Raw genomic sequence first — 26,083 nt, 5'->3', positions numbered from 1 at the left:
ACCGGTACCTTCCAAAAAGTGGCATTTCCCAGTCACTTCGAGTCACTTTTTTCTCCTTGCCATAGACTCCTATGGAAATGGTCCTGATGCAAGAGATACAGGATACTGAAGATGCTCAAGGATGATGTGGACGTGAAGCGGTCGACAGGGGGGTCTTCTTGCGACTTCTACTCAGGGTTGGTGAGGCAATCCTGGCCACAGCGGTCAACCTCCCACTGAAGTCCTCTCAGTCTTGACAGACGTCCAGTCACCACTGGCCTACCAGTTGTCCTGTACTGTGCTCACAGCGGAATCTTCCTTGGGCAGTAAATCGGCTACTTGGCAGCCTAGCTGTACTCCAACAACTCTTCCGGGTTCAGCAGACTTGGAGATGACTTTGAGCGTCGGGTCCTGGTCCCTGGTGTTGCACAGCAGTGAGTAGCGCCGCTTAAAATATTTGGGCTACCATTTTGCCCCAGCATGCTTCTCCAGTTCTTGTGGCCCTGTGCTGTAAACAGAAGGTCAACCAACTGACCCCTGGAGTCTCCCGCTTCGAGCTGAGCTCCAAAGATGACTTTTCTTTTGAGGAGTACACAGCAGGCACAGTCCCTTCGCCTTTGCTAGCCACCAAGTTCAGCAGGTGCAGTGCACATAGTTGCAGCCTCTCTTGGCTGGGTCTTTGGTGCAGCAGGGGCAGTCCTTCTTTGATCCTCTTCTCCAGTCCAACAAGATCTGGGCGCCAGGCATGCACTAATGATGTCCAGAAAAAACACTCATTGTGGATGCGAGCATTAGTCAATGGGCTTCTAAGGTCCTACCTTCCTTATGACCACTTCTTGTGAAGTTTGGCATCTGGCTATCACAGAATTCTCTATTCTGCTCACTGTCAAGATGGCAGAACCACTCTCTTGGCATGTAAAGCTCTCCAGCCCAGCCAAGAGGTGTGGCTACCAAGAGGGCTACATGTTCCTGAAAAAATGGTTTGGCAATTGGTTTCCTTTCCCCTTCCCGAATGTCAGCCTGTCTGCCTAAAAACAATTAAGCAGCTTCTATCCCAAGTGTTCACCATTTGCCGTTCAAAGTCACCTTTGAAGCTTGCCTTTTGGGCCAACACATGTGTGGCCTCCTGCCAGGGAGAGGTAACACCTCTCCCACACGCAGGTTTCTATTGTGTTATTTCCTAGGAGCAAGACTCACCAGGAGGGCTGAAAGCTGTCTCAGGGACAAACCTCTTGCCCTAGAGAAAGAAAGAAAGAAAGCAGGAAAGAAAGGGAGAGAAGAAAAGAAAGAAGGCAGACAGACAAGAAAGAAAGAAAGGAGGTAGACAAGAAAGAAAGATAGCAAGAAAGAAAGAATTAAAGTAAAAAAAGAAGTAATGAAAACAAGGAAGAAAGAATGAAATAAGGAAAGAGAAAGGGAAAGAAATACAAAGAAAGAGAGAAGGATAGAAAGAAACAGAGAGAAAAAAACAAAAAGAGAAAGAAAGACAAAGAAAGAAGAAAGGAAGGAAAGAAAGAATAAAAGTAAGCAATAATGAAATCAAGAAATATTGAATGAAGGCTACAATTAAGGAATGAAAGCAAGAAAGAAGTAGCAAAAGCAAGAAAGAGGTATAAAAAGTAAAGAGGAAAAGAAAGAAGGTAAGAGAAAAAGAAAGGAAGAATGAAGGAAAGAAGGAATAAAATAAATCAAGAAATAATGAGTCGTAATGAAAGAATGAAAGGAAATCAAGAAGGAAAGAAGGAATGAAAGACCAAAGGTAGCAATAATGATGCAAAGAAGGGATGAAAAAAGGAGAGGAAGAGAGAAGGAAAGGAAAAATGAAAAAGTAAAAAAAGAAAGAAGAAAGAATGAAAAAAGAAAGCAGTAAAGGAGTGAAAGGAAAGAAAGAAGGAATGTAAAAAGAAAAAAGGATGGTGGGTGAAAGAATAAAAGAAAGAAAGCAAGAAAGAGGGAAGGATAATAGGCAAAAGGAAATTGTTACAAGTGCTGTAAATTAAACACAATAATGGCTTCCAGGGCAAAGTGTATTAAAGAGTCATTGGTGAATTTGATTCCAGAATAAACATGTTCTGCGGAATTGTCAGTTTCTGAATTTACATGTATATTAAATATTTAAATTAGGCTGTACCATCTTTAAAGCCCTTGCTGGTCAAGGCCCTGCCTTCATCTCTTCCAGGATCCAACGCTATGTCCCTTCACGTGAACTTCGATCCTCTCACCTTCACTTGCTCACTATTCCCACTTTCAAATGGAAAAAACACGGTGGTCTCAGGTTTTCTTTCTTGGCCCCCGTCTCTGGAACTCCCTCCCTAATGCGCTGAGACTGGTAACTTGTTATACTCAATTTAGAACTCTTCTGAAAACTTTCCTGTTCTCACAAGCTTACGAATAATACTTTAAGATTCTCATTGCCGCAGTCCTTCTGTTCTTAGCGCCATGAAACCGCTTGGTGTAAGTGCGCTTTAAAAATAATTTTAACATAACATAACATGTAAAATATTAAATCTTTTGTTAACTTAATACAGAACAGTTTCAAATGAACTGCAATCTGTTATGTTGTGAAATAATACCCTTTGGAGTGTCCTGTGTTTTTCTGAGACCTGTGTTTTTCAGAGAAAGTACGATAAACAAAGGACTTGCCCTAAAGGAATTTACAACCGCATTGACCGGAGTCAGGAACTGATAAAGCATGGAGTATGGCCTGTGCTTAGATCTGGTATAAAGCGTCCTTCTGCCACATCAGACTCTAGACAGAAGGCAACATCAAAATAATAAATTAAAAAACAAAAACAATGGCACAGATGGGAACGAACTTCGTGTGTGCTCCTTTTGAAATAGCAAAATACAGTCACTCAAAATTAAGTTATTCAGTGGCTGAAGTGGGCTGACCCCTGCCCTATGCTGTATTATGTAGTGGGCGAAAGCAAAATGTGAATTATACCCTAGCGAACCAATGGATGAAGAAAGCTGGCTCAAGGCCCCTTTAAATAAGTATATTGTACATATATATATATATATGAGGTACGTGGAGCTCCTAAGATTAACCAATGCAGCAAATTCAGCCACTCAGGAAAACAGGAACCAGCAAGACCCGAAGATGGTGCAAATTTTCTTTTATTGAATGTTAGCCCAGCACCAGTCCGCCATGACGCGTTTTGGCTAGAGATAGCCTTGATCACATGACATCGTCATGAGGGCTGCTCACCCATTTAAAGTGCAAAGTGCCATCACATGTGATAGAAACAGACAAAATACTTTCAATGTTTCCATACTATTGCAACTGAAACATTACGGCATGAATGCCGGTATTGCACATTACGTCAAACTTGATCCAGAATTACAGTACAATACAATTAAACATAGACCAAGGAATGACTCTCAGGTAACAGAAATGCAGTATAAATATACATGGCAACGGCTACAAAAAACTTTTAAAATAGTATAAAAGTTAAAAGCCGAATAAATAATTATATACAATAAATATATAACCATTAAAATACCAAAAAACCCACTGCTAATATACGCAAATGGAAATGTGCAAAATTGCTCTAATTGTAATGCTCCGTTGACATGGAATCAAAACTATACAATATACGGTAATGCCCATGTGGGCAAATGCATAAAACCTGAGGTAGAGACTGTAAATTGTGCAAATACGCTATTAGTGCAAAACAAAGTAATGGCAATAAAGTGCTACGACGAAAGTGAAAAAATGATAAATCAAAACAGTTGAACTAAAAGGTCATGGAGGGTATAGGGAACATGTTTAAAAACTACAATTGATTATCCACAGTTCATAAAAGGACAAACTTCATTACAGGATTGAATCACAAAAGGTGCAGAAAGCTGGCAATAAATAGTATCTGGGTACTTAGAGATAAGTGTGGCAATCCTCCCCGATATTGAGGCCATGCGGTGCCTTGGTGTCAAGTAATATTATGTAGCGAGTCTCCAATTTGCGTAGTAGAGACTCCCTATCACCGCCCCTCCTCTGGGGAGGAACACAATCTATCGCAAAGTACCTCAACAGAGAGGCATCTTTTCCATGTTTGTTCTCAAAGTGCCTGGCTACAGGATATGTTGCATCTGCGTGGGTGATAGCTCGCAGATGCTGTAATATTCGCTTGTGCACTTGTGGTCTAGTGCTACCTACATATCTCAGCCCGCACGGGCACTCCAGAACATAAACTGCGAACTCAGATTTGCAGTTCAATTTCTGTTTGATTTTAATTGGAAAAGGTGATAGGGGAGTAATGACCTCCGTTTTACTGATACCATGTTTGCAAGCTTTACAGGTAGAGCACCTTAGAAAGCCTTTGCTCTCACTGAGCCATGATCCAGAAAGCACCTCAGGGCTACTGGATACCAGACTGTAATGCATAGAACGGGCTTTTCGATAGGTAATGCTAGGATGTTTGGTCAGAAGAGGGCCTATTATGGGGTCACTGGAAACTAAGAACCAGTTGTCTCTGACTATTTTATGGATACTTTTATGTTGGTTATTGTATGCCATAATAAGTCTGGTCTCTTCACACGACTTCTCAGTGGAAGACCTTAGTTGAACACTACCTGGGCCCAGGAGTGTTGCCCTACCAATCTTGTTGGCCCTCTTGATAGCATTGTCTATAGTCTCTGACTTATAGCCCGTTGAATGAATCGAGCCTTACAAAGGGACTGTGCCAGCCGGCACTCATGCTCATTGCTACATATTGTCCGAACGCGGAGCATCTCCCCAAAGGGGATACTACGTATCAGATGTGCTGGGTGATGACTATCCGCATGTAGCAATGTATTCCCTGCTGTGGGCTTGCGATATAGTCTGGTCTGAAGACTACTTTCCTGGACAAAGATCTCCACATCCAAGAACACAATGGACTGTTTGCTAAGGGTGCTAGTGAATTGAATGTTGAGGTTATTGTCATTCAATTCCTTTATAAATTCAATGACCCCTTCTTCAGTCCCATCCCATACAAACACCAGGTCGTCTATGTATCTTAACCAAAGTTTTACATTGGAATTCATGGTGGCAACATGTTGTTTCAACAGGACCTGCTCCTCCCAGTACCCCATATGAAGTCAGGCGTAACTGGGAGAGAAGCAGGCCCTCATTGCCACGCCCCTGGTCTGTAAAAAAAAGCTGGTTAGCAAACAAAAAAACATTATTTTCAAGACAGATAGAGATCATATCTAACAACATTTTTGAATGTTCCTGGAAACAAGTGTCTCTTTTCCCAAGGAAATGTTGTACAGCCCTCAGACCATCAATATGGAATATACTGGTATAGAGCGACGTTACGTCCATAGATTCCAGAACAAAATTGGGGCTCCACCTGAAGTCTTGAATTTTTCTCAATAAATCACTGGTGTCTAGAATGAATGATGGTAGGCCTCTTACATAGTCCTGCAGGAAAAAATCAATGTATCTGCTCATATTCTCCAGCAGGCTATTGCAAGCAGATATAGTAGGCCTACCTGGGGGTTGTTGTAAGTTTTTATGTACTTTTGGAATGAAGTAAATAACAGGCGTGACAGGGTAGTCTTTTTTGAGGAACTTGTATTCATCCATTGAAATCAAGCCCTTGCTTCTCCAGGCAGACAATTTGAGATAGATTTCATTCCTTGCCTTTAGAGCCTCCTGCATAGAGATGAGCCTGTAGCATTCCCTATCTTTAAGTTGTTTGTGTGCTTCCTCCAAGTACATCTTACGCGGCCATAAGACCACGTTACCCCCTTTATCCGATTGTCTGATCACCAAGTTTTTGTTAGCTCTAAGCTTTTTAATCAAAGTGTGGTATTCTCTGTCCTTGTGGTTGTAGCGCTTGGTCGAATTGGCAGTCTTGATCTGTAAATCCTTTAGTTGTGAGGTGACACGGTCATGAAAAATGTCCACATTGTCTTTTAACATGAGGGGACAGAATTTGGATTTAATTTTGAAATGAGTTGAACAAGCAGTCGGTAAGGGTTCACCTCCAAGTGCTGTCTGACTCTCTGTGATGGGACACATTTCCTCTTGCTGGAGTTCCAATAGTTCTTGTGTTAAGGCTGCTCCTAACGTTACCGTGTCACTGGCACTACTAGATGCATTTGTAACAGGAGCAGTTTCTTGAATCATATTGGCAGAATTCCGATCTGCTCCAGTGTGCGTTGCAAAATGTTTACGAAGTTAGAGTTTACGCACAAACTTGAATATGTCTATTTTGGTAGTAGCATAGTCAAAACCTCCTTTAGGACTGTAAGACAGTCCCAATGATAATATGGAAGTTTCCTTAGGAGTCAGAATAGTGTCCGATAAATTAATGACTGCTTGGGCATCAGAATGTAAGGTCTCTGTTGTTTCTATTGCTGTGGTTGAGCAGGTTGTGCTTTGTTCCATTGCCTTCTGGAACGCTGCTTCCTTTACCTGCCGCCTGCGTTTGCGACATTTGTTGCTTTTCCGCCTCTCTGCGCGTTTCCTGTTGTTGCGCTGGCGGCGGCTGCCTGAGCTCCAGAGCGTAGGGCTAGTTTTCGGTCCTGTTGGACCATTTCCATCTCCTGCGCTGGAGTGAATTTGCGAAACCCCAACAGTTGCTGACGCCTAGCCTCCGATTCAGATTCACTCTCATATTGTGAACTGTCCCCTGAGACTGAAGATGTTTCAATCTGCCTTGTGTCTGAAGTTGTGCCAATATTGGAATTAGTGGTGGGATTAGTATTCATAACATCATTACTACGTCGCTGTTTAATGTTGTCGTATCTTTTAGCGAACGTGAAGATCTGGCCGTTCTCATAATCTAGTGTATCGCGCTGAAACTTGTATGCCTTTCTCTTCTTAATGATATCTTCCTCGCGTTTAAGCCTGATGTTCCTCTCCTCTCTGTACTTGGTGATTTCAGCAGAGGGAGGAAACTTTTCAATTTCTGCATTGATTGTAGCAATTTCATCAAGTAATTTGACTCTATCGCTTTCGGCATACTGAATAAGAATACCCTTTAGGCGTTTGGAGTTTCCAAGTTGCATTGCGCCCAATCCGCTAGCATCTGGGGGTCGGGTTTCTCAATTGAGGGGGCTAGTAAGATGCGCAAACCCCGTGGCACGCGTCCCACCTCCAGATAGCCCGACAGCGAGGTATGCTCCCACCACTTAGACTGTTCGCTTTTGCTGCATTTCTCTAAGCGTTTGAACAGTTCTTTTAATCCAGAGCCTTGCTCGGGTGCAGCATTTGAACTGGGATTTGGAGCGGACTCCCCAGCCGGGGGTTCCGTAAACATGCCCCTAGACGCGTCCATGCGCCCCCTTAACGTGTCCGCGGACATAGTGCAGCAGTGGGCAAAGTTACAAGCAGGCACACACAGAAACGTTCCTACCGGCAATGCAGCATGAAACAGATTCCGGAACTCCACACAGAGGATGTTGCAGTCTGATAGAGCAGCCGCTCCCGGTACTCGCTCGGTGAGCTCAGGATTTCCGGACCAACCGACGCTGGTCTGAAGCCCCAAACTACTTCCGGTTTTTCCTCGGAACGGCCAGCAAACAAATCCGCTTTTCCCTGGGGCGTGGCGGCGTCTCCAACACGGAGTTTTTGAAAAAATTCCTAAAGGAACGTAGCTTCTTGCCGCAGCTCGCCCAGATCGTGGAGGGGTCTCGCAAAAGCCGGGGAAGCACTCCCGGCTGGAATACGAGGTACGTGGAGCTCCTAAGATTAACCAATGCAGCAAATTCAGCCACTCAGGAAAACAGGAACCAGCAAGACCCGAAGATGGTGCAAATTTTCTTTTATTGAATGTTAGCCTGGCACCAGTCCGCCATGACGCGTTTCGGCTAGAGATAGCCTTGATCACATGACATCGTCATGAGGGCTGATCACCCATTTAAAGTGCAAAGTGCCATCACATGTGATAGAAACAGACAAAATACTTTCAATGTTTCCATACTATTGCAACTGAAACATTACGGCATGAATGCCGGTATTGCACATTACGTCAAACTTGATCCAGAATTACAGTACAATACAATTAAACATAGACCAAGGAATGACTCTCAGGTAACAGAAATGCAGTATAAATATACATGGCAACGGCTACAAAAAACTTTTATAATAGTATAAAAGTTAAAAGCCGAATAAATAATTATATACAATAAATATATAACCATTAAAATACCAAAAAACCCACTGCTAATATACGCAAATGGAAATGTGCAAAATTGCTCTAATTGTAATGCTCCTTTGACATGGAATCAAAACAATACAAAATACGGTAATGAAATATATATATTTTCACGCTCCCTCTCGCCTCGTTTTCTGAAGTAAGGAAAGCACTCAAGAGGGCGAGTTCAAAGATTTATTGCGAACTCACAGTTACCAGTTACCAGACGCGTTTCGGCATTTTGCCTTCTTCGATGGTACTGATTCGCGCCTGAAAACGGCCATTTTTATTTTCATCACAATTCGGCCGACAAACAACATAGAGAGAGGACTACGTTTTTTTCATGGGCGCCATCTTAACATGTGTTTGTCTTATTACAAATAATGTTTTTACACACTCCCCACTTATATCGGGTTAGCGCATCATATTTTGTCAGATCGACATGGAAGATACCGCTACTGCATTTATGGCACTATTCCAAACTCTCATAATGCCCTGGATGGGCATAGTCTCTCTCATTATGTAAGGTATAAACAATAAATACAATCCTGTATGAATACTTCCTAATATACCATTGCTCAGTTCCATAGTTCAATAATAACAATCGCAGCACATAATTCATACTTAGTTAATGTACATTCTTATCATCCATTTTCCTGTCTCTTTCCACGGAACCCCATGTACCTCTTTCCTATTATTTGCCCAGATGCATTGTTAACCCTTCGTGTGTGTTCAATCCCTCTGGATACCTGGTTTGCAGATCAATGATGTACCGGGACTCTAGTCTCCTTAACATCAACAGTCTGTCCCCTCCTCTAGGGTGAGCTGGGACGTGATCTAGGACAAAAAAACTTAGGAGGTTTCTGTCACTTTTGTGTTCCGTTTGAAAATGGCGGGCTACTGGATATGTCATATCACAGTTTTTTATAGCCCTGGTATGCTCTAAGACTCTCTTTTTAGTTTCGTGAATGGTACTCCCAATGTATTGGAGTCCACATGGACAGATTAGGCAGTATACTGTGCACAATGTGCTACATGTGAAAAATGTTCTGATCTTTTTTGGTTTGTCCATTCCTGGAACTTTATAGGTTAAAATCTTCTTGCTTCCCTGACACGCCTTGCATTTTCCACAGGGAAAAAACCCCTGCAACCTATTAGCCAATAGGTTGGGCGGTCGGTCACCCTGATAACTGTTGGTGAGACTGTCCTTTAGAGATCTCGCTCTCCTAAAGGTGAGTAAGGGTTGGGGTGGAACATCCATGCCTATCACCGGATCCAGTTTTAACAGGTTCCAGTTTTTTCAGAAAATCTTTCTCAACTCCCCTGACTCCTCTGAGAAGGTGGTAATCATTCGAAATTTATTGATCTTAGTCTCTTTATTCGTTTTTACCTTGAACAGTTGTTCTCTAGGGATACCATTCACTCTCTTAATGTCAGGGCCCGCCTCGCAGGATTCAAATGATGAACAAAGGGGTCCACCTCCCGATGTTACCAACACCCTGAATGTACTCACAGGGGGTTCGAACCATCAGGCGAGGGATAATAACAGAGAAAGACCAGGGAAGGGAAAGGGTCAGCAGGGACAAGGGATCTGAAATGACAAAGCGTAAAACATTATATACACTGTACTACATACAAGTCTACTCTCAATAATTCTCACTAGAACTGTAATACCTTACAAGGCTGTACTCATTCCTCCAACCAATATAAGATAGATCTAGTCCTGTTTCCTGTAACCAAAAACACACTGGTTAACCACTTCATAGACCCATATAACTCCACTTTATCTCAACACCTATACATGTACACACCATATGATGAGGAAATGGACTTGGTCATGACCCTTATTTATCACTGTAAGTTTCTTCACTTAGACTATTGAATAGTTCATTCCCCGATTTCATTTACAACCTTTTAAAGAGTTAGAGATAAATCTCTCTGTAATCACTCAGATCAGGTGTATCTTGTTCCACTTTCAGGACGCCTTGAATAAACTCCACAACCTCGGAAGTCAACAATGTTCGTATCCACCCCTAATTCTTATAGTGAGCGACAAAGCTATGATAAGACGGTAACGTGTGGTTGCGACCACCACTACGCTCCGCTTATCCTACAGTATGAACAAACAAAACACCTAGCGGGTAGCAGGTAGTTGCGACCACCACACTGCTCCGGTTACAATAGTCTTAGCCTCGCACACGGTAACGTGTAGAGCCCTACAACGCTCCGCTGCTCTTGCTTCCCAAAAGTGCCTTCAGTATCTATAACATTTACGGCAACAAGCAGCGACCTGCCGCTTAGTTCCGCGGGACAAACCACACTGCCCCTAAACAGTTATGCATCAGCCGATGCTTTCCTTCGGTTCTCTTTCAGACAGCATGTACCAAAACAAAGAAACGAACCCGCGAGCCACAACTTCCAGTGGCTCTCCTTTGAACAACAATACCTCGAGGTTGAGCAGGTATTTCTGTAGCCGGATAATCACTCCCGCGTTCAGCAGTGCGACGCTGACAGCAGCCGGTACTTCTCCAATCGACATTAACGAAGGACTCAAAATTACGCGGAACTTCCCCCCTGTCTCTTCCATCCATATACTTCCTGCAGCAAAGGCTCATGGAAGTTGTAGTCCCTTAAAGTTTAGGTAGGCGCGGCTAGGCAGAACCTGACACTTAAGGGCACTTTGTAGCGTCAGTTCATCGTACCCACGTGCTCTAAATCTGTCCATGCACTCACTCGCATGTCTCACAAAATCCCCATCTCTGGTGTCAATTCTTTCAATACGTAAAAGTTCCCCAAAGGGGATACTTTTGATTAATTTGGGTGGGTGACTGCTTCGCTCGTGCAATATAGAATTGTCCGCTGTGGGCTTGCGGAAAAGTTTGGTGATTAAATTTCCATCTTCAATATGTACCTCCAGATCTAAAAAGTGCATAATAGAGGAACTGATGTCTGCACTGAACTTGAAATTTACATTGTTGGTATTAAGTCTCTCAACATATTTTTCAGCTGTTTCTCTTGATCCCCTTTAAATAACAAAGAGATCATTGATGTATCGATGCCATGTAACTATATTTTGAGTCCAGTTACTGTTGAGCTCCGCCCAGGCCACCTGCTTCTCCCACCAGCCTTCAAATAAATTTGCATAGATGGGGGCGAAGCAGGTGCCCATCGCGGTCCCAGAGGCTTGCCGATAATATTGCCCCTGGTACAGAAAAATGTTATTATTCAGGCTAAATTCAAGAAACTCCAAGACCATCTCATTGTGTCCGGTAAATTTCATAGGCCTGTTCTGTAAAAAGTACGTCACTGCATTCATTCCATCATTGTGTGCAATACAGGTGTATAGACTGGTTATGTCCATAACAATCATCAAGTCACCCTCCCGCCAGTGTGTGGATTCGATTGTCTGAAGAAAGTCCCTTGTATCCTTTTCATATGATTTCAAGGATACTACAAAGTCCGACAGGAAAGAGTCAATATAGATGGAAATATGTTCTGGAAGGCTGGATTGAGAGGAAACAATAGGTCTCCCCGGTGATAACATTGCGTCTTTGTGGACCTTAAGTAAGTGATAAAAACAGGGTGTGATAGGATTTAAAGTTCTTAAAAACAAATATTCCTCTGTTATTATCATCCCTTTTTCATACCAGGTTTTCAACATGACATGGCAATTATTAATGCTCGTTTGATACACACTTTTATTTGTCTTTTCATAAAAGAACTCGTCAGATAACTGTCTCAGGGCTTCTTCATTGTACGCGTCATAAGTCTGCAGCACAACGTTTCCGCCCTTATCCGAAGGCTTACATACAAACGTGTTGTCATTTTTTAGCCCTTCAACAGCTTGTTTTTGTGCAACCGTTAAGTTTAGTTTCTTGGGTCTTCCCCGTTTCTTGCACCTCATGGTCATAAGTTCCTTAGTAATTGCATCTGAAAACGTATCAATAATGTCCGAGGGCATTTGAAGTTGAAAGGTGGATACTGGTTTGAATGTTGTTTCCACATTTTGTTGTGCCACCCCCATTATCTCTGAGTTCTCCTGTGATACCACAGCCTCACTGTTCTCCCTTCGCAGATCTTCAAGAGTTTGTATAACTGCCAGGTCATGGCCAGCCAGGATATCTGTCGTTGATGCATGCTCTCGATGTTTTTTATCATATTTGGGCTTCATTTTAAAGAACTTATGCAGTTTAAGTTTTCTTACGAACTTAAAAAGATCTATACGAGTCTGCGTGTATTCTAAATTCTTTTGTGGGCAAAAGGTGAAACGTAACTTTAGCACTCCCTCCTCTTCTGCTGTTAACATACGAGGCGTTAGATTAATAATAGTTAAGTTCTCACCTAAGTTCTGTGAATTGCCATTCACCTGCGTCTGTAGAGCTTCTTCTTGCTCCTGGTTACGGGGGGAGACTGCTGACCCTTTGCTCCACTGGCCTCCCCTCCTCGTTGGCCGGCGTTTTTTGGTCTGGTGGTTTGCCCCTGGTCTTCTGAAAGGACTGGCGCATCACTCGAAACTCGTCCTGAAAAGGAAATTTCTTGAAGGTAGCCTCCACACCACCCGGATTTTCATCTTCGGATTGCTCAGGTGTGGTTGCTTCTGATTCAGAGGTCACGGATGGCACCAACACCCGCTGTGTCGATTTTTCTTGTAGGGCCTTTCGTGGGGCATCATACCTTTTGCCAAACGTGAGTATCCGTCCCTGTGCGTAATCGCGCTCGTCTCGTTCGAATTTCTCCTGCTTGCGCTGTCTGATCTTCCCTTCGTAACTCTTTAGACGTTTCACCATTTGGTCACGTAATTCTTGTTGTCTCCCTTTATTTTCATCTTTTACGATTGTCACTTCCAGTTCTTCTATGGCTTTTTTCGCCTTCTCATGATCGCTCCAGGCGAACTTGATCAATATAATCAACATCCCTTTGCATGAATGTGCCGTGAAATCTGCCCATTCCTCGAAGTTGTGGATCCTGGTTTTCGTAGGCTGGTATAGTGTATATGCGGAGACCCCTCTGCACTCTCTCCACTTCCACATAGTTCTGCAGAGAAGTGCCCTCCCACCACTTGCGGATCTCTCGCTCATTCAGCCTCTCTAACGCCACAAATTGTGTTGTCAATGTTGTTACAGTCCGGTCCTCCTTCTGTGAACTGGACTGGCTCGTTGTCGGTCTTCTTTTAAAAGCTTCCAAAGCGGCTTCATGGTGTTCCGAGTTACTGCACATCTTAACTCCTATGTTAACTTTCGAGACTGGAATTCCTGTTTCTTGCGGAATTCAGCCTTCTACGCCCCACCGCTCATTCTCCTTCTCTCACCACCATCGTGGATCTCAAGGGCGGCGGTGCGTGTGATCACGTATTACAGCTCCTCCAGTTTGCACCAAATTAATTAATTAACGCTTTAATTTTGCATTTGTTAACAGAACCTACTGAAAGGGAAAAAGTATGCTGCGGAAAGAAACTACAAGTTCCAGCATGCAAGGCGGTTTTAGAACACTCACCTGAGAGACATTACTGACGATAAAAGCCCACTGGAGGGCAGGAAATAATGAAGCATACTGGTTTGGAGTGAAAGCCACAGAGAAAGCTGTTCAACTGCAGAGCATGCCTATGATTAAGGAGCTTGGGGGCTCCGAAACCGGTCAGGCACAAACGAATGCGAGCATGTAGGCGCTGGCTCCCTCCAAATAAAATTGTCCTGTGGACACGTTGCTGTGGAGTGCATCCTTAAGCGTTGGGCAACTTCAGAAAGGATTTGTACGCGGCACGTCCAAGCCGCGGAGGATTGCACTGCTCTTTAACTTTAAGAATTGTCTGTTGGGACCGACATGGTTCGAGTCCCAGTTCAGCTCAGTAACAAATGTTGAAATGAGCCAGCGGAGACATGCTTGTGGCCCACTGGAGGGCAAGAATTAACGCGTTAATTTTGCATTTGTTAACAGAACCTACTGAAAGGGAAAAAGTATGCTGCAGAAAGAAACTACAAGTTCCAGCATGCAAGGCGGTTTTAGAACCCTCACCTGAGAGACATTACTGACGATAAAAGCCCACTGGAGGGCAGGAAATAATAAAGCATACTGGTTTGGAGTGAAAGCCACAGAGAAAGCTGTTCAACTGCAAAGCACGCCTATGATTGAGGAGCTTGGGGGCTCCGAAACCGGTCAGGCACAAACGAATGCGAGCATGTAGGCGCTGGCTCCCTCCAAATAAAATTGTCCTGTGGACACGTTGCTGTGGAGAGTATCCTTATATACATACACAAGGATCTCCACTGTATAGGCTTACGTTTATGCATGATCATGTCTAACTTTTTTAGTGAATCAAGTCCTACATCAGGTTAATCAAAATATCTGCAAGCTTTGTATGTTTACTGTACTTTGAGTTTTCTTAATGTAATTTCCCATACCAATATGTTCTTAAATTAGTTATTTTATTTACAGGCCCTGTCAAGTGTGCCCAACGAAGTTGCAGTTATTGAGCTGCAGTGTTTAACAGGACAGTTTGATTTACCTTTTCAAATTGCTGTTCATTTGGGATTATCAAATGGAGTACAGGTAATTATCTGGTTTCGTATTTTTGATTTGTATTGTGTAAAGTGCCATGGATACCTCTTAATGTGAACTCAATGTTAAATATGTACCTTCATGAACAACCACATAGTCAGTGCACAATAGGTATTTCACCACCTCAGAAATGTCAGTGTAGTTTATTTGAGAGGCTACTTTGGTTTATGCTACTATCCTAGTATACTATAATAATAGTTATGAGTAAAAATGATTTCTGTTAAAAAAAAAATGGGCTGTGCACCTTTACGCTGTATGCCACCATGTCAAAATGCATGATAATATTGCAAACTAGAGCTTAAAAGTACATAAGTATTAAGCATCCTTTTTTTGTCAGTCAGTCAGAAATCTTTATTTGGCTATATTCCAAGCCATTAAAGAATGCATCATACAATAAATTCTGATTAAAACCATCATAAAATTGATACCATTTAAAAAGACTCTTAAAATGAACATCACAAATCTAAATATGAAAATGTTTAAGTTAAAAATGATGACCGAGGACAATCTTTATACATAATAAGCATCCTTTAGTAAAACCTATATTTCAAAATTGGGGTAATTAAATGTATCAGAATTTTATTTCATTGTGCTACCTTCAGTACTATGCTGCTTGAGAGCAAAAGTGACCAATCCGAGATGAGTGACTGGAAAAAGTAGACTGAAAAAAGGATGTGTCAAAAAATATAGTCTACTGAAAAAATAGAATGAAAAAAGATTGTGGTTGCAAAAATGTTTTAAATTATTGTTCCTTATAAGACAAAGGTAAGTGTACTAGGAACACGGCTGAGGGTTTTTTAGGATTCAGGGAAGTGCAGTGTGAAGGGAAAATAAGGTTTGATATGGTTCAGTGATTAGTATTTTTAAGGTATAGTCAGGAGCTATTTGGGCTCTTGGAAGGGTAGTAGTAGGGTGTTTGTAGGGAATGGTAGCATTGGAGCATAGTTCTGGTTTCTAAGTGTTCAGGGATGGGAAGCATTAAGTGGACAATGTGATTATTAGACACCAATTAGATAAATTTAAGAATTCTTGTACTCAGTCAGTCAAGCTTTATTCGGGTACCACAGTACCCATAAAAGCACAATATAAAGTACATTACATACATACATGTTGAAATTTAGCCTGTCAAATAATCTAAATACATTCATTATACTGCTTGTAATAAAATGATGTCTTGGTGAAAATATGCATTTGTAGCATTTTTTTAATGCGTTCATATTTCACTAAGCTGGTCAGCAAAGGCGTGCCATACAAAGAGAGCATGCGCCAAAGCACCATACTTGCTAGCTATTCTTTGGCATAATGGGGGCTGGAGACTTTATGTTGCTAGACCAGAGTCGTCTTCCTGATATATGGCAGTGGGTTTGAATCTGTAAATAGGCCCTACGAATGCTCTCTGCATTTGGAGGTGACCTGTAAGGCCGTATCTTCTTGGTAGGTAGCCACTGGAGAGTGGTTAGAACAGGGTAGGTATTATGTAAATATTTAAGGTTCAGAATGATTAGTGCAGCTATATTTTGTGGTGCCTGGAGTTTATGATTCGTTACTAAATATGAATTTAATAGTTAATTTGCAGTAGGAAGGTTTATAGTTAACTTGATTGAAAGCATCACTAATCTGCTATGTGCCTCTTAGTTGAGACACAATCCGAGCCCAACCAACATAAATGTCTATATTATGGACTCTGGGAGATCAGGGATGTGGGCCTTTATAAAATATATACTTGTGCAGAGACGGAGCCTTTCAGAAATCTTTGTGCCATATAAAAAGTAATCACTTGTCCTTTATGGTGCTGTACAGTGAGGTTACAAATGGCAGCAGTGTTCCTATTATATCAAAGCTTTTCTCTGATAATACTTCTCTTAATATACCAGGGCCGTAAATGGCTTACACCAACGCTTTTTAAGCTATCTTTTGCTTAGATGTAGGTATTAATAAATGATGCCACTGAGAAATGGTATCTAAAGTTTCACAGCAGTTTAGTAAATTGTTTTTTAAGAAAAAATATTTTTGCTGAACCAATGTTTACAAACTCTCCCTTGCACTGTTCGAGTGGCAGGTAAGTATGTTTTGTTTAACAGGTGTATATCTTTAAGGTAGATGGTTAAGCTCAATGTTTTTCTTGGTAAAACCCAAAGTGTTGCCCTTTCCCCATTCAAAACACACCCATATCTGAATGGCGATAGGGTATATTGGTGTTCTAACCTTATGGCATACGGTTACATGGCAGAAGGCCGTGTCAAGGTGTTGAAACGGGTGACAGAACTGATCCCCATGATGCACTGCAATCATCGGGTTTTGTTGACATGGTGAATGTTTTCACTTTCCTTTTTAGTATTAAATATTTTTATTGAAAGATCATAGTACATGTATAAAAAGCATGAATAAACATAGCCCCCATTGCTCATCGTATTGCGCGGTCCAGAGCTCAAAAGAAACAGACAAGTCCATTCCAGGCTGCAGAAAGAGGCTAGTTGCCAGGCGTGCTGTATGTGCCAACAATCAACAGTAAGTAGAAAAAGGAACATAAGCAAACAAGACCCCCACTCCAACCATCCCCTTCCCACCCTCTTCCCGTGTTCCAAGTCTACCACTCAACTTGTCCAAGAGCACACCCTCCTTAGCCCGTTCACTTTCATTCTTAAAGTGTTGCTTCAAAGTCTTTGTATTGCAGTGCTTCATAGACTATTTTGCCTTCTACCTCACTCTCTGAGAGAGCCCACTGCTGCTCTGTGACAGGTTGCAGCATTTTCTTTAGGTGAAAAAACAATCCAAGATAGGTTGTCATTTTGGAATGTTTTTTCTCCTAAGGTACACCAAAAGCATTCAAGAAGGCCACCCACGTGTGCGCATGTATGTTGATGCACCGTTGGCCATCTTAGTATTTCTGTTGGTTATATTTGAATATTCATTTATGATTCCAAGATGCCGACTGCCATTTTTGAACAGCAAATTAATAATAAACAATGCAGGCTGCCAATGCAAACAAACGTTGGCTAAGCCAAAATCTCTGTGCCTGGCCATTAAAGCCAAGATCAAATGGCTTTGCCAACCCAGAGTCCCTTGAACCCAACCGTTTAAATTTGCAAATAGTTTGTACCTTAATATCTCAAAAACGACTTAACAGATTTTCACCAAATCATAATAGTTTTGTACCTTAATGTCTCAAAAACTACTTACCAGATTTTCACCAAATCACAATGTTAGACGGGGACCCGGAGGGTCGGCCGAGTAGAGGGGGAGAGACCTCCTGGTGAGGGCCTTCTCCGGTAATCGTACAGACAAGTAACTTCCCCCCCACAGATAGACACCACACAGAGATGAGTTCTGCACACTTTTTATATATATCTTTAGGCAAGGTGACGGGCGATACAGCAGGACCAGGATACGAGGATCCCGTCAATTCTAGTCTCTTTGGGGAAAAGGGTAGCGGGACAGTCGGAGTACTGATCCGGTACAGAAGCAGCAGAGGTGGAGCTCACAATCCTCGAGCTGGAGGGTCCGCAAGGAGGGGCCACGGCAGTGCCAGCAGGCCTTGTAGATGGTTCACGACGAGGAGGGCCGCGGAAGCGCCAGCAGGCCTTGAAGATGGTTCACGACGAGGAGGGCCGCGGCAGCGCCAGCAGGCCTTGAAGATGGTTCACGACGAGGAGGGCCGCGGCAGCGCCAGCAGGCTTTGAAGATGGTTCACGACGAGGAGGGCCGCGGCAGCGCCAGCATGCCTTGAAGATGATTCACGACGAGGATGAGCCGCGGCAGCGCCAGCAGGCCTTCAAAGGTGGTTCACGAAGAGGAGCCGCGGCAGCGCGAGCAGGCCTCCAAGGATGAGTTCGTCTCGGTGTCTCTCGACTCCAGGATACAACTGCCTTCCTGCTCTGGAGCTGCCCCAGTTATAGGTCTGGCGCCCTTTGATGTCCGGACCCTCGCACTTGGAGGTCGGGAGGTCCGGGATGAGGGAGTCCAGACACCCAGCAGGGGGGTGGAGCCAGCGCCCAGGGAGGCTGGGGGCGATCGACACCTGGCGGAGGGGAGCCATCGACACTCCTTCTCCCATTGACCTGCCAAGTGGTCTCTTCACCCCCTGGGCGGAGGGTGGTGCCTCGATGTCGGGGCCTGGCTGGGCCCGAGGCCGAGGCCGACCCGAGGCCACGAGCCCTGGTCGTGTAGTGTCCAAAATGGCGGCTGGGCCGGAGACAGGGGTTCTGGAAGGGACCTGGGCCAGCTGATACAGTGGTGTTCAGGAGCCAGGGTTCCGTCGGGGAAGGGCCGGGAGTTGCCCAGGCGGGTTGCAGGGGTGGTTCTTGTCCGGGGAACAGGAGGAGCAGGGGTCCGCGACCCGCCATGCGGGGAGGGGACGGGCCGGCCACGAGGCCTGTCCAACATGCGTCCCCCCCAGCTGATGGCAGGGAGAGTCACCCATCCTCTTGGGTACTCTCCTCGCCGAGGCGGAAGAAGCGGGACAGGCCGTCTGCGTTGGCGTGGTCTTGGCCGGGGCGATGCTCCACAGTGAAATCCATCCCCTGCAGGGAGATGGACCAACGCAACAGCTTCGGGTTTTCTTCCCGCATCTGCATCAGCCATTGCAGGGGTCGGTGATCTGTTTGCACCCGGAAGTGGGTACCGAAGAGATAGGGCCGGAGCTTTTTGAGGGCCCACACTACGGCGAAGGCCTTCCGCTCGATGGTGCTCCAGCGCTGTTCTCGGGCCAGCAGGCGTCGGCTGATGAAGGCCATTGGCTGATCGACTCCCTCGGTGTTGAGTTGGGAGAGGACGGCCCCCACGCCATGATATGAGGCGTCCGTCTGTACAATGAATTCCCGGCTGTAGTCGGGGGCCTGGAGCACTGGGGCGGTGCACATGGCGGACTTCAGGTTCTCAAAGGCCGCCTGACATTCAGGAGTCCAGTTGACTTTCTTGGGGTTCTTTTTGGACGTGAGTTCTGTGAGGGGCCCCACCATGCTGCCATAGTCTTTTACGAAGCGCCGGTAGTACCCGGTGAGCCCCAGGAAGGCTCGGACCTCTGTCTGGGAGACCGGGGGCTCCCAGGCCTGGATGGCGGCAATCTTGAGCTGGAGGGGGGCCACCAGGCCACTTCCCACCTGGTGTCCCAGGTAGGTCACGGACCCTTGGCCGATCTGGCACTTGCTGGCTTTGATGGTTAGCCCGGCCTGCCGGAGGGCGTTCAGGACCTCCCGGAGGTGGTGGAGGTGTTCTGCCCAGTGGCGGCTGTACACAGCAATATCGTCCTGATAGGCGGCGCTGAACTCCTCGAGCCCCGCCAGCACCTTGTGCACGAGTCTCTGGAAGGTGGCGGGTGCGTTTTTCATTCCGAATGGCATCACCTTGAAGTGGTAGTGGCCATCCAGGGTAGAGAAGGCGGATCGCTCCTGGGCACCTGGGGTGAGGCCGATCTGCCAATAGCTCGCTGTCAAATCGAAGATGCTCAGGTAGCGGACGGCCCCCATGCGGTCAATCAGTTCATCTGCCCGTGGAATGGGATGAGAGTCGGTCCTGGTGACGGCGTTCAGACCCCGATAGTCTACACAGAACCTGAGCTCGGGGGCGACGCCCGGGGCGGCGGCCTTGGGGACCAACACGACCGGGCTGGCCCAGGGGCTGTCGGACGGCTCGATCACTCCCAGAGCTAGCATCTTGGAGACTTCCGACTGGATGCAGGCGCGTACTCGATCAGGCACCCTGTACGCCCTGTGTCGGATAGGGGGGCTATCCCCGGTGTCAACGTCGTGGAGGCACCAGGGGGTGACCCCAGGGATGAGGGAGAACAGGTCGGCAAATTGTATTAGCAGTTCTTGGCAGTCTTGGCGTTGCGCTAGGGACAGGGCATCGGAGAGGTGGACTCCCTCCACGGAGCCGTCTTTCTCAAGCGTTTTCAGGAGATCGGGGAGGGGCTCGGAGTCTTCTTCAGCCCCACTGTCGGTAGCCATCAGGAGGCTAAGTTCAGAGCGCACAAAGTGGGGCTTGAGTCTGTTGGCGTGGAGGACACGTAGGGGGTTTCGGGGTGACTCCATGTCTACCAGGTAGGTGACGGGGCCCTTGCGCTCCACCACCTTGAAGGGTCCCGTCCATTTGTCCTGGAGGGCGCAAGGTTCAACCGGGGACATCACCCAGACCTGTTGTCCCTGCTCGAACTCGATGGATGAGGCATTCTGATCATACCAGCGCTTCATGTCTTCTTGGCTGGCTTCGAGGTTGGCCTTGGCAAGTTCCCTGAACCGCTGGGTCTGGTTACGGAGGGTCAAGAGGTACTTGTATACATCAGGGGGAGTCTTCCGAGGGGCCACCTCCCACCCTTCTTTGACCAGGCTGAGGGGGCCCCGGACGGGGTGTCCATACAAGAGTTCGAACTGACTGAATCCCAGGGATTTCTGGGGGACCTCCCTGTAAGCGAACAGGAGGCACGGGAGCAGCACGTCCCATTGGCGACGTAGGGGTTCTTCCAGGCCCATGATCATCCCCTTGAGGGTGCGGTTAAATCGTTCTACTAGTCCGTTCCCTTGCGGGTGATAGGGGGTCGTGAATTTGTAGGTGACCCCGCACTGTTGCCATAGGGACTTCATGTACCTGGAGATAAAGTTCGTGCCCCATCACTGACGACTTCTCGGGGGAAGCCCACCCGCGAGAAGATCCCCATCAGGGCTCGGCCCACCACGGGCGCCGTCACGGTCCGGAGAGGTATGGCCTCGGGATAGCGGGTGGCATGGTCCACCAGGACAAGGATGAACCGGTGTCCCTGTGCTGTCCGGGGCTCCAGGGGCCCCACAATGTCTATTCCCACCCGCTCAAAGGGAGTGGTGACGATGGGAAAGGGTTGCAGGGGGACTTTCAGTTTTCGGCCGCTTTTCCCGCTGGCCTGGCGGGTGGGGCAGGCCCGGCAGTGGTTCGCTACATCGTTCCGCATCTTCGGCCAATAGAAGTGGGTCACCAGGCGGCTGTACGTCTTGTCCTGCCCCAGGTGCCCGGCAAGAGGCACATCGTGTGCCAAGTTCAATAGGAAGTCTCTGAATCGGAGGGGGACCACCAGCACCCGGCTGGCTCCCAGCTCGGCAATCTTCTGCTCACTGTAGAGCAGCTCGTTGTCCCAGTAGATCCAGTGGGCCCCCGAGGCATCCCCTGCGCTCTGGGCTATAGCTTGTTGTCGGAGTCCCTCGAGGGAGGGACACCCTCTTTGTTCCTGGCGGAACTGTTCCTGAGTGGGCCCACCTTCTTGGCGCCACTGGGCCAGCTCCGGGAGATCTTGGAGTTGATTCGGCTCTTCGTTGCCGGACCCCGGAGGACCAGGCTCAGGGGTGGCTTCTTCTGTGACGATCGGCGGAGGAGGTTCGGGCCACTCCTGTTCCTCTGGGCTGGAGATGGCGCGGGCGGCCATGGATCGGGTCGTTACACAGACCCATTCAGGGAGACCAAGCATCCCCAGGTGCTCCCTCCGCTCAACGGCTGACCAGGGGGAGCTCTCGAGGTTGTTCCCCAGAAGGCAGTCCACCGGGGCATCGTCGCGGACAGTTACTTTTAGCATGCCGGACACCCCTCCCCACTCGAAGGGGACGCGGGCCATCTGGCACAGGCTTTCGGAGTTGTCTGTCGACCGCACTGGACAAAGTACATTGGGTAGGATCTGGTCAGGGGTCACCAGATGGCAGCGGACTGTGGTCACACTGGCCCCTGTGTCACGGAGGGCTTCAGCCCGGCGTCCATTGATGGTGACCCACTGGCTGTATTTCTGCGTGTTGACGGGGATGGGCGCCCGCGGTACCATGTCCCTCTCCCCTAGACAGACCAGGGACATGGCGGCTGGTTCCCACTCGGGCTGGTACTGCTCGTACTCTTCGGCGTCTTCTTGGCCCGGCTCTGCTCCCAGGGCGGCGGCGGTGATCTGGCGGTTCATGGGGCTCTGATTTTTCGGGCAGTTGGGATCATTGGCGTAGTGGCCGGGTCGCTGGCATTTGTGGCAGGTAACGTTGGAGCGGAACCCTGGTCGCGTTGGAGGGCTTCCTCTTCCGGCCGGGGGCGGGGGGTTGCTAGTGGAGGGCACCGTGACGGTATCCCGGCCCCGACCCTGGCCTCCTCCTCCACCCCGTGGCCGGTGGGGCCCTTGGGAGGCTCTGTTCTGTTCGCTGGGCCAGCTCCGAGGGACTCGGGTGCTCTCCCATCGGTCTGCTTCGATGACGAGTTTCCGAGGTTCGGTCAGCTTACTATCAAGGAGGTGCTGTCTTAGTTCGACGAAGCAATTATTGAAGAGGTGCTCCCATACAATGAGGTCGAATAATTGCTCGTAGGTGGTGACCTGGCTGCCCTTGATCCACCCCTCGAAGGCTCGGCTAAAAAAAGTTCACGTACTCCACCCAGGTTGTACCAGGGATTCGTTTGCAGTCTCGAAATCTCTGCCGGTACATCTTGGGCGTGAGCCCATAGCGAGTGAGGAGGGCGGCCTTCATGTGGTCGTAGGATGTCATCTGGTGGTCGGGGAGTTGCAGCAGGGCGTCTCTTCCTTCGTTGACGAATTTTCCCCATAACCCGGCTCCCCAGTCGCTCTGCGGGATTCGTGGGAGGTCATTGCTACCTCGTAGGCTTTAAACCATTGCTGGATATCATCGTTCCGGTAGTATTCCCTGACGACGTCCTTGGGGATGTGGACCTTAGGGTCCGTAGGGGCCGTGGGGCTCTGGTGCCCGGAGACGCCGAGGTCTTTGTTCTGCCGTCGAATTTCTAGCTCCTTCAAGTTGCGCTCATGCTCGTATGCTAGTCTTTTTTCTTCCAGCTCCCTCTGGCTCTTTTTCTCTTCTCGTTCTTCCCTGAGCCGTAAGTGTTCGAGGGTTATTTTTTGTACTGCCAATTTGAGTTCCCCATCTAAGCGGAGTCGAGCCAGCTCCAATTCGTGGAGCCGGCTTTTCTCCCGTTCTCGGGCCTCTTCGGACGAGAGGCCCGATCTTCTTTCGTCCACTGGGGTGGTACTTGCTTCGGTGGTCTCGAGACTTTGATTTTGGGGTGGGGATGTTTCCGCCTCCACCCAAGATTCTAAGGCGTGTTTGAGGTCATCTTTTGTGCTCAGTCCCGTGGTAGCAATGCCCAGCTCTATGCAGAATTGCTTTAGTTCTTTGTGGCTGTACTCTTCCAGCTGTTGGCTGTGTGTCGTGGGGTGAGTTACTCTCTGTACGATTATGCGTCGGCTCGGATCGTGCCGCTGGCCACCAATGTTAGACGGGGACCCGGAGGGTCGGCCGAGTAGAGGGGGAGAGGCCTCCTGGTGAGGGCCCTCTCCGGTAATCGTACAGACAAGTAACTTCCCCCCCACAGATAGACACCACACAGAGATGAGTTCTGCACACTTTTTATATATATCTTTAGGCAAGGTGACGGGCGATACAGCAGGACCAGGATACGAGGATCCCGTCAATTCTAGTCTCTTTGGGGAAAAGGGTAGCAGGACAGTCTGAGTACTGATCCGGTACAGAAGCAACAGAGGTGGAGCTCACAATCCTCGAGCTAGAGGGTCCGCAAGGAGGGGCCGCGGCAGTGCCAGCAGGCCTTGTAGATGGTTCACGACGAGGAGGGCCGCGGCAGCGCCAGCAGGCCTTGAAGATGGTTCACGACGAGGAGGGCCGCGGCAGCGCCAGCAGGCCTTGAAGATGGTTCACGAGGAGGGCCGCGGCAGTGCCAGCAGGCCTTGAAGATGATTCACGACGAGGATGAGCCGCGGCAGCGCCAGCAGGCCTTCAAAGGTGGTTCACGAAGAGGAGCCGCGGCAGCGCCAGCAGGCCTCCAAGGATGAGTTTGTCTCGGTGTCTCTCGACTCCAGGATACAACTGCCTTCCTGCTCTGGAGCTGCCCCAGTTATAGGTCTGGCGCCCTTTGATGTCCGGACCCTCGCACTTGGAGGTCGGGAGGTCCGGGATGAGGGAGTCCAGACACCCAGCATGGGGGTGGAGCCAGCGCCCAGGGAGGCTGGGGGCGATCGACACCTGGCGGAGGGGAGCCATCGACACTCCTTCTCCCATTGACCTGCCAAGTGGTCTCTTCACCCCCTGGGCGGAGGGTGGTGCCTCGATGTCGGGGCCTGGCTGGGCCCGAGGCCGAGGTCGACCCGAGGCCACGAGGCCCGGTCGTGTAGTGTCCAAAATGGCGGCTGGGCCGGAGACAGGGGTTCTGGAAGGGACCCGGGCCAGCCGATACGGTGGTGTTCAGGAGCCAGGGTTCCGTCGGGGAAGGGCCGGGGGTTGCCCCGGCGGGTTGCAGGGGTGGTTCTTGTCCGGGGAACAGGAGGAGCAGGGGTCTGCGACCCGCCATGCGGGGAGGGGACGGGCCGGCCACGAGGCCTGTCCAACACACAAAAAGCATGCTTTCTTGACCAGGCGCTACCTTCCTGCCAAATTTAGTGTAATTCCGTTGGTCAGTTTTTGCTATGGCGCTGTTCAAAATAGTCCATGGAAAATGCATGGGGATTTTATGTTTTGGGAGCTCCTCTTATATCCCAAAAACTATTAAACAAATTTACACCAAATCACAAAGAGCGCTCTTTCTTTACCAAGGTCCACCTTCCTGGCAAATTTGGTGTAATTCCATTTAGCACTTTTTGCTGTGGTGCTGTTCAAAATCGACTATGGAAAATGCATGGGGATTGGAATGTTTTGGACTCCCTCTTATGTCTTGGTCCCCCACTCGATGGATCACCCCAAAACAATATGCGATGGATGGATGAACTTTTATTTTAGAAAGTTTTGTGAAGATTCGTTAAACAACCCCATTGTTGTTAGCAAACCAAAAAAACTCTCTTATTGACACGCAGACCTAACTAGAACTACTCACTGTGACCACCAGTGGGTAATAAATATATTTATATTCATAAATTCACGCACACCCCACCACTGCTGCCGTGTCCCCCCTTCTCCCCTGCCCCCTGCAGTGGAGACAGGAAGGAATCTCCTTAAGATTTATAGGGAGGAGATACAGTAGATGTTGCCAAAGGGAGAAGAGAGACCTGCCCCTTTTAGTTTTACCTGAGCCGTGAAGTGACCTTATATCCCTTCACCACATTTATGTTGTGTTATATTAAAGGATTATAAAGCACACTAATACTTATACAGGTCTCCTGGCGCAGAGAGTAGGCCAAGAAAAGTAAGTATTACAAAAATGTATTATGAGTAGAACCAACTTTAGTGCCTTTCGAAACCATAATGAAAAAAAACAGAATTGTTGAGGCATGGAATAATTGTTATAAATAGATGCCTCATCCTTGCTACTCTGGTGGTCATGTCATTTCTCATGTAGAAGCATTTGATTGTTTATATTGATAGTTGTTTATTATCTTATTATCACTGCTTGTAGTTTCTGTTGGCTGAACCCATAAGATCAGCACACCTACCTCAGCTGCTTACGATTGTGATATATATCTAATTTTAGGAGCAGCT

At 47.3% G+C, this 26,083-nt stretch overlaps 1 protein-coding gene across 3 annotated transcripts in view; it reads left to right on the top strand.

Moving 5' to 3' along the window:
- Positions 1-26,083, top strand: part of PARP4 (poly(ADP-ribose) polymerase family member 4) — a 1,988,214-nt gene that overhangs the window by 219,673 nt on the left and 1,742,458 nt on the right. For all 3 annotated transcript variants that reach the window (XM_086935217.1, XM_086935220.1, XM_086935219.1), the window contains exon 7: positions 14,538-14,651. In XM_086935217.1, coding sequence (XP_086791343.1) covers positions 14,538-14,651 — 114 coding nt within the window. The remainder of the gene's footprint in view (positions 1-14,537; positions 14,652-26,083) is intronic.

The sequence above is a fragment of the Lissotriton vulgaris genome, chromosome 8, assembly GCF_964263255.1.
Source record: "Lissotriton vulgaris chromosome 8, aLisVul1.2, whole genome shotgun sequence".
NCBI classification, from domain to species: Eukaryota; Metazoa; Chordata; class Amphibia; order Caudata; family Salamandridae; genus Lissotriton; species Lissotriton vulgaris.
Note: the sequence above shows the minus strand (reverse complement) of the source record. Positions and strands in the feature narration are given on the sequence as shown.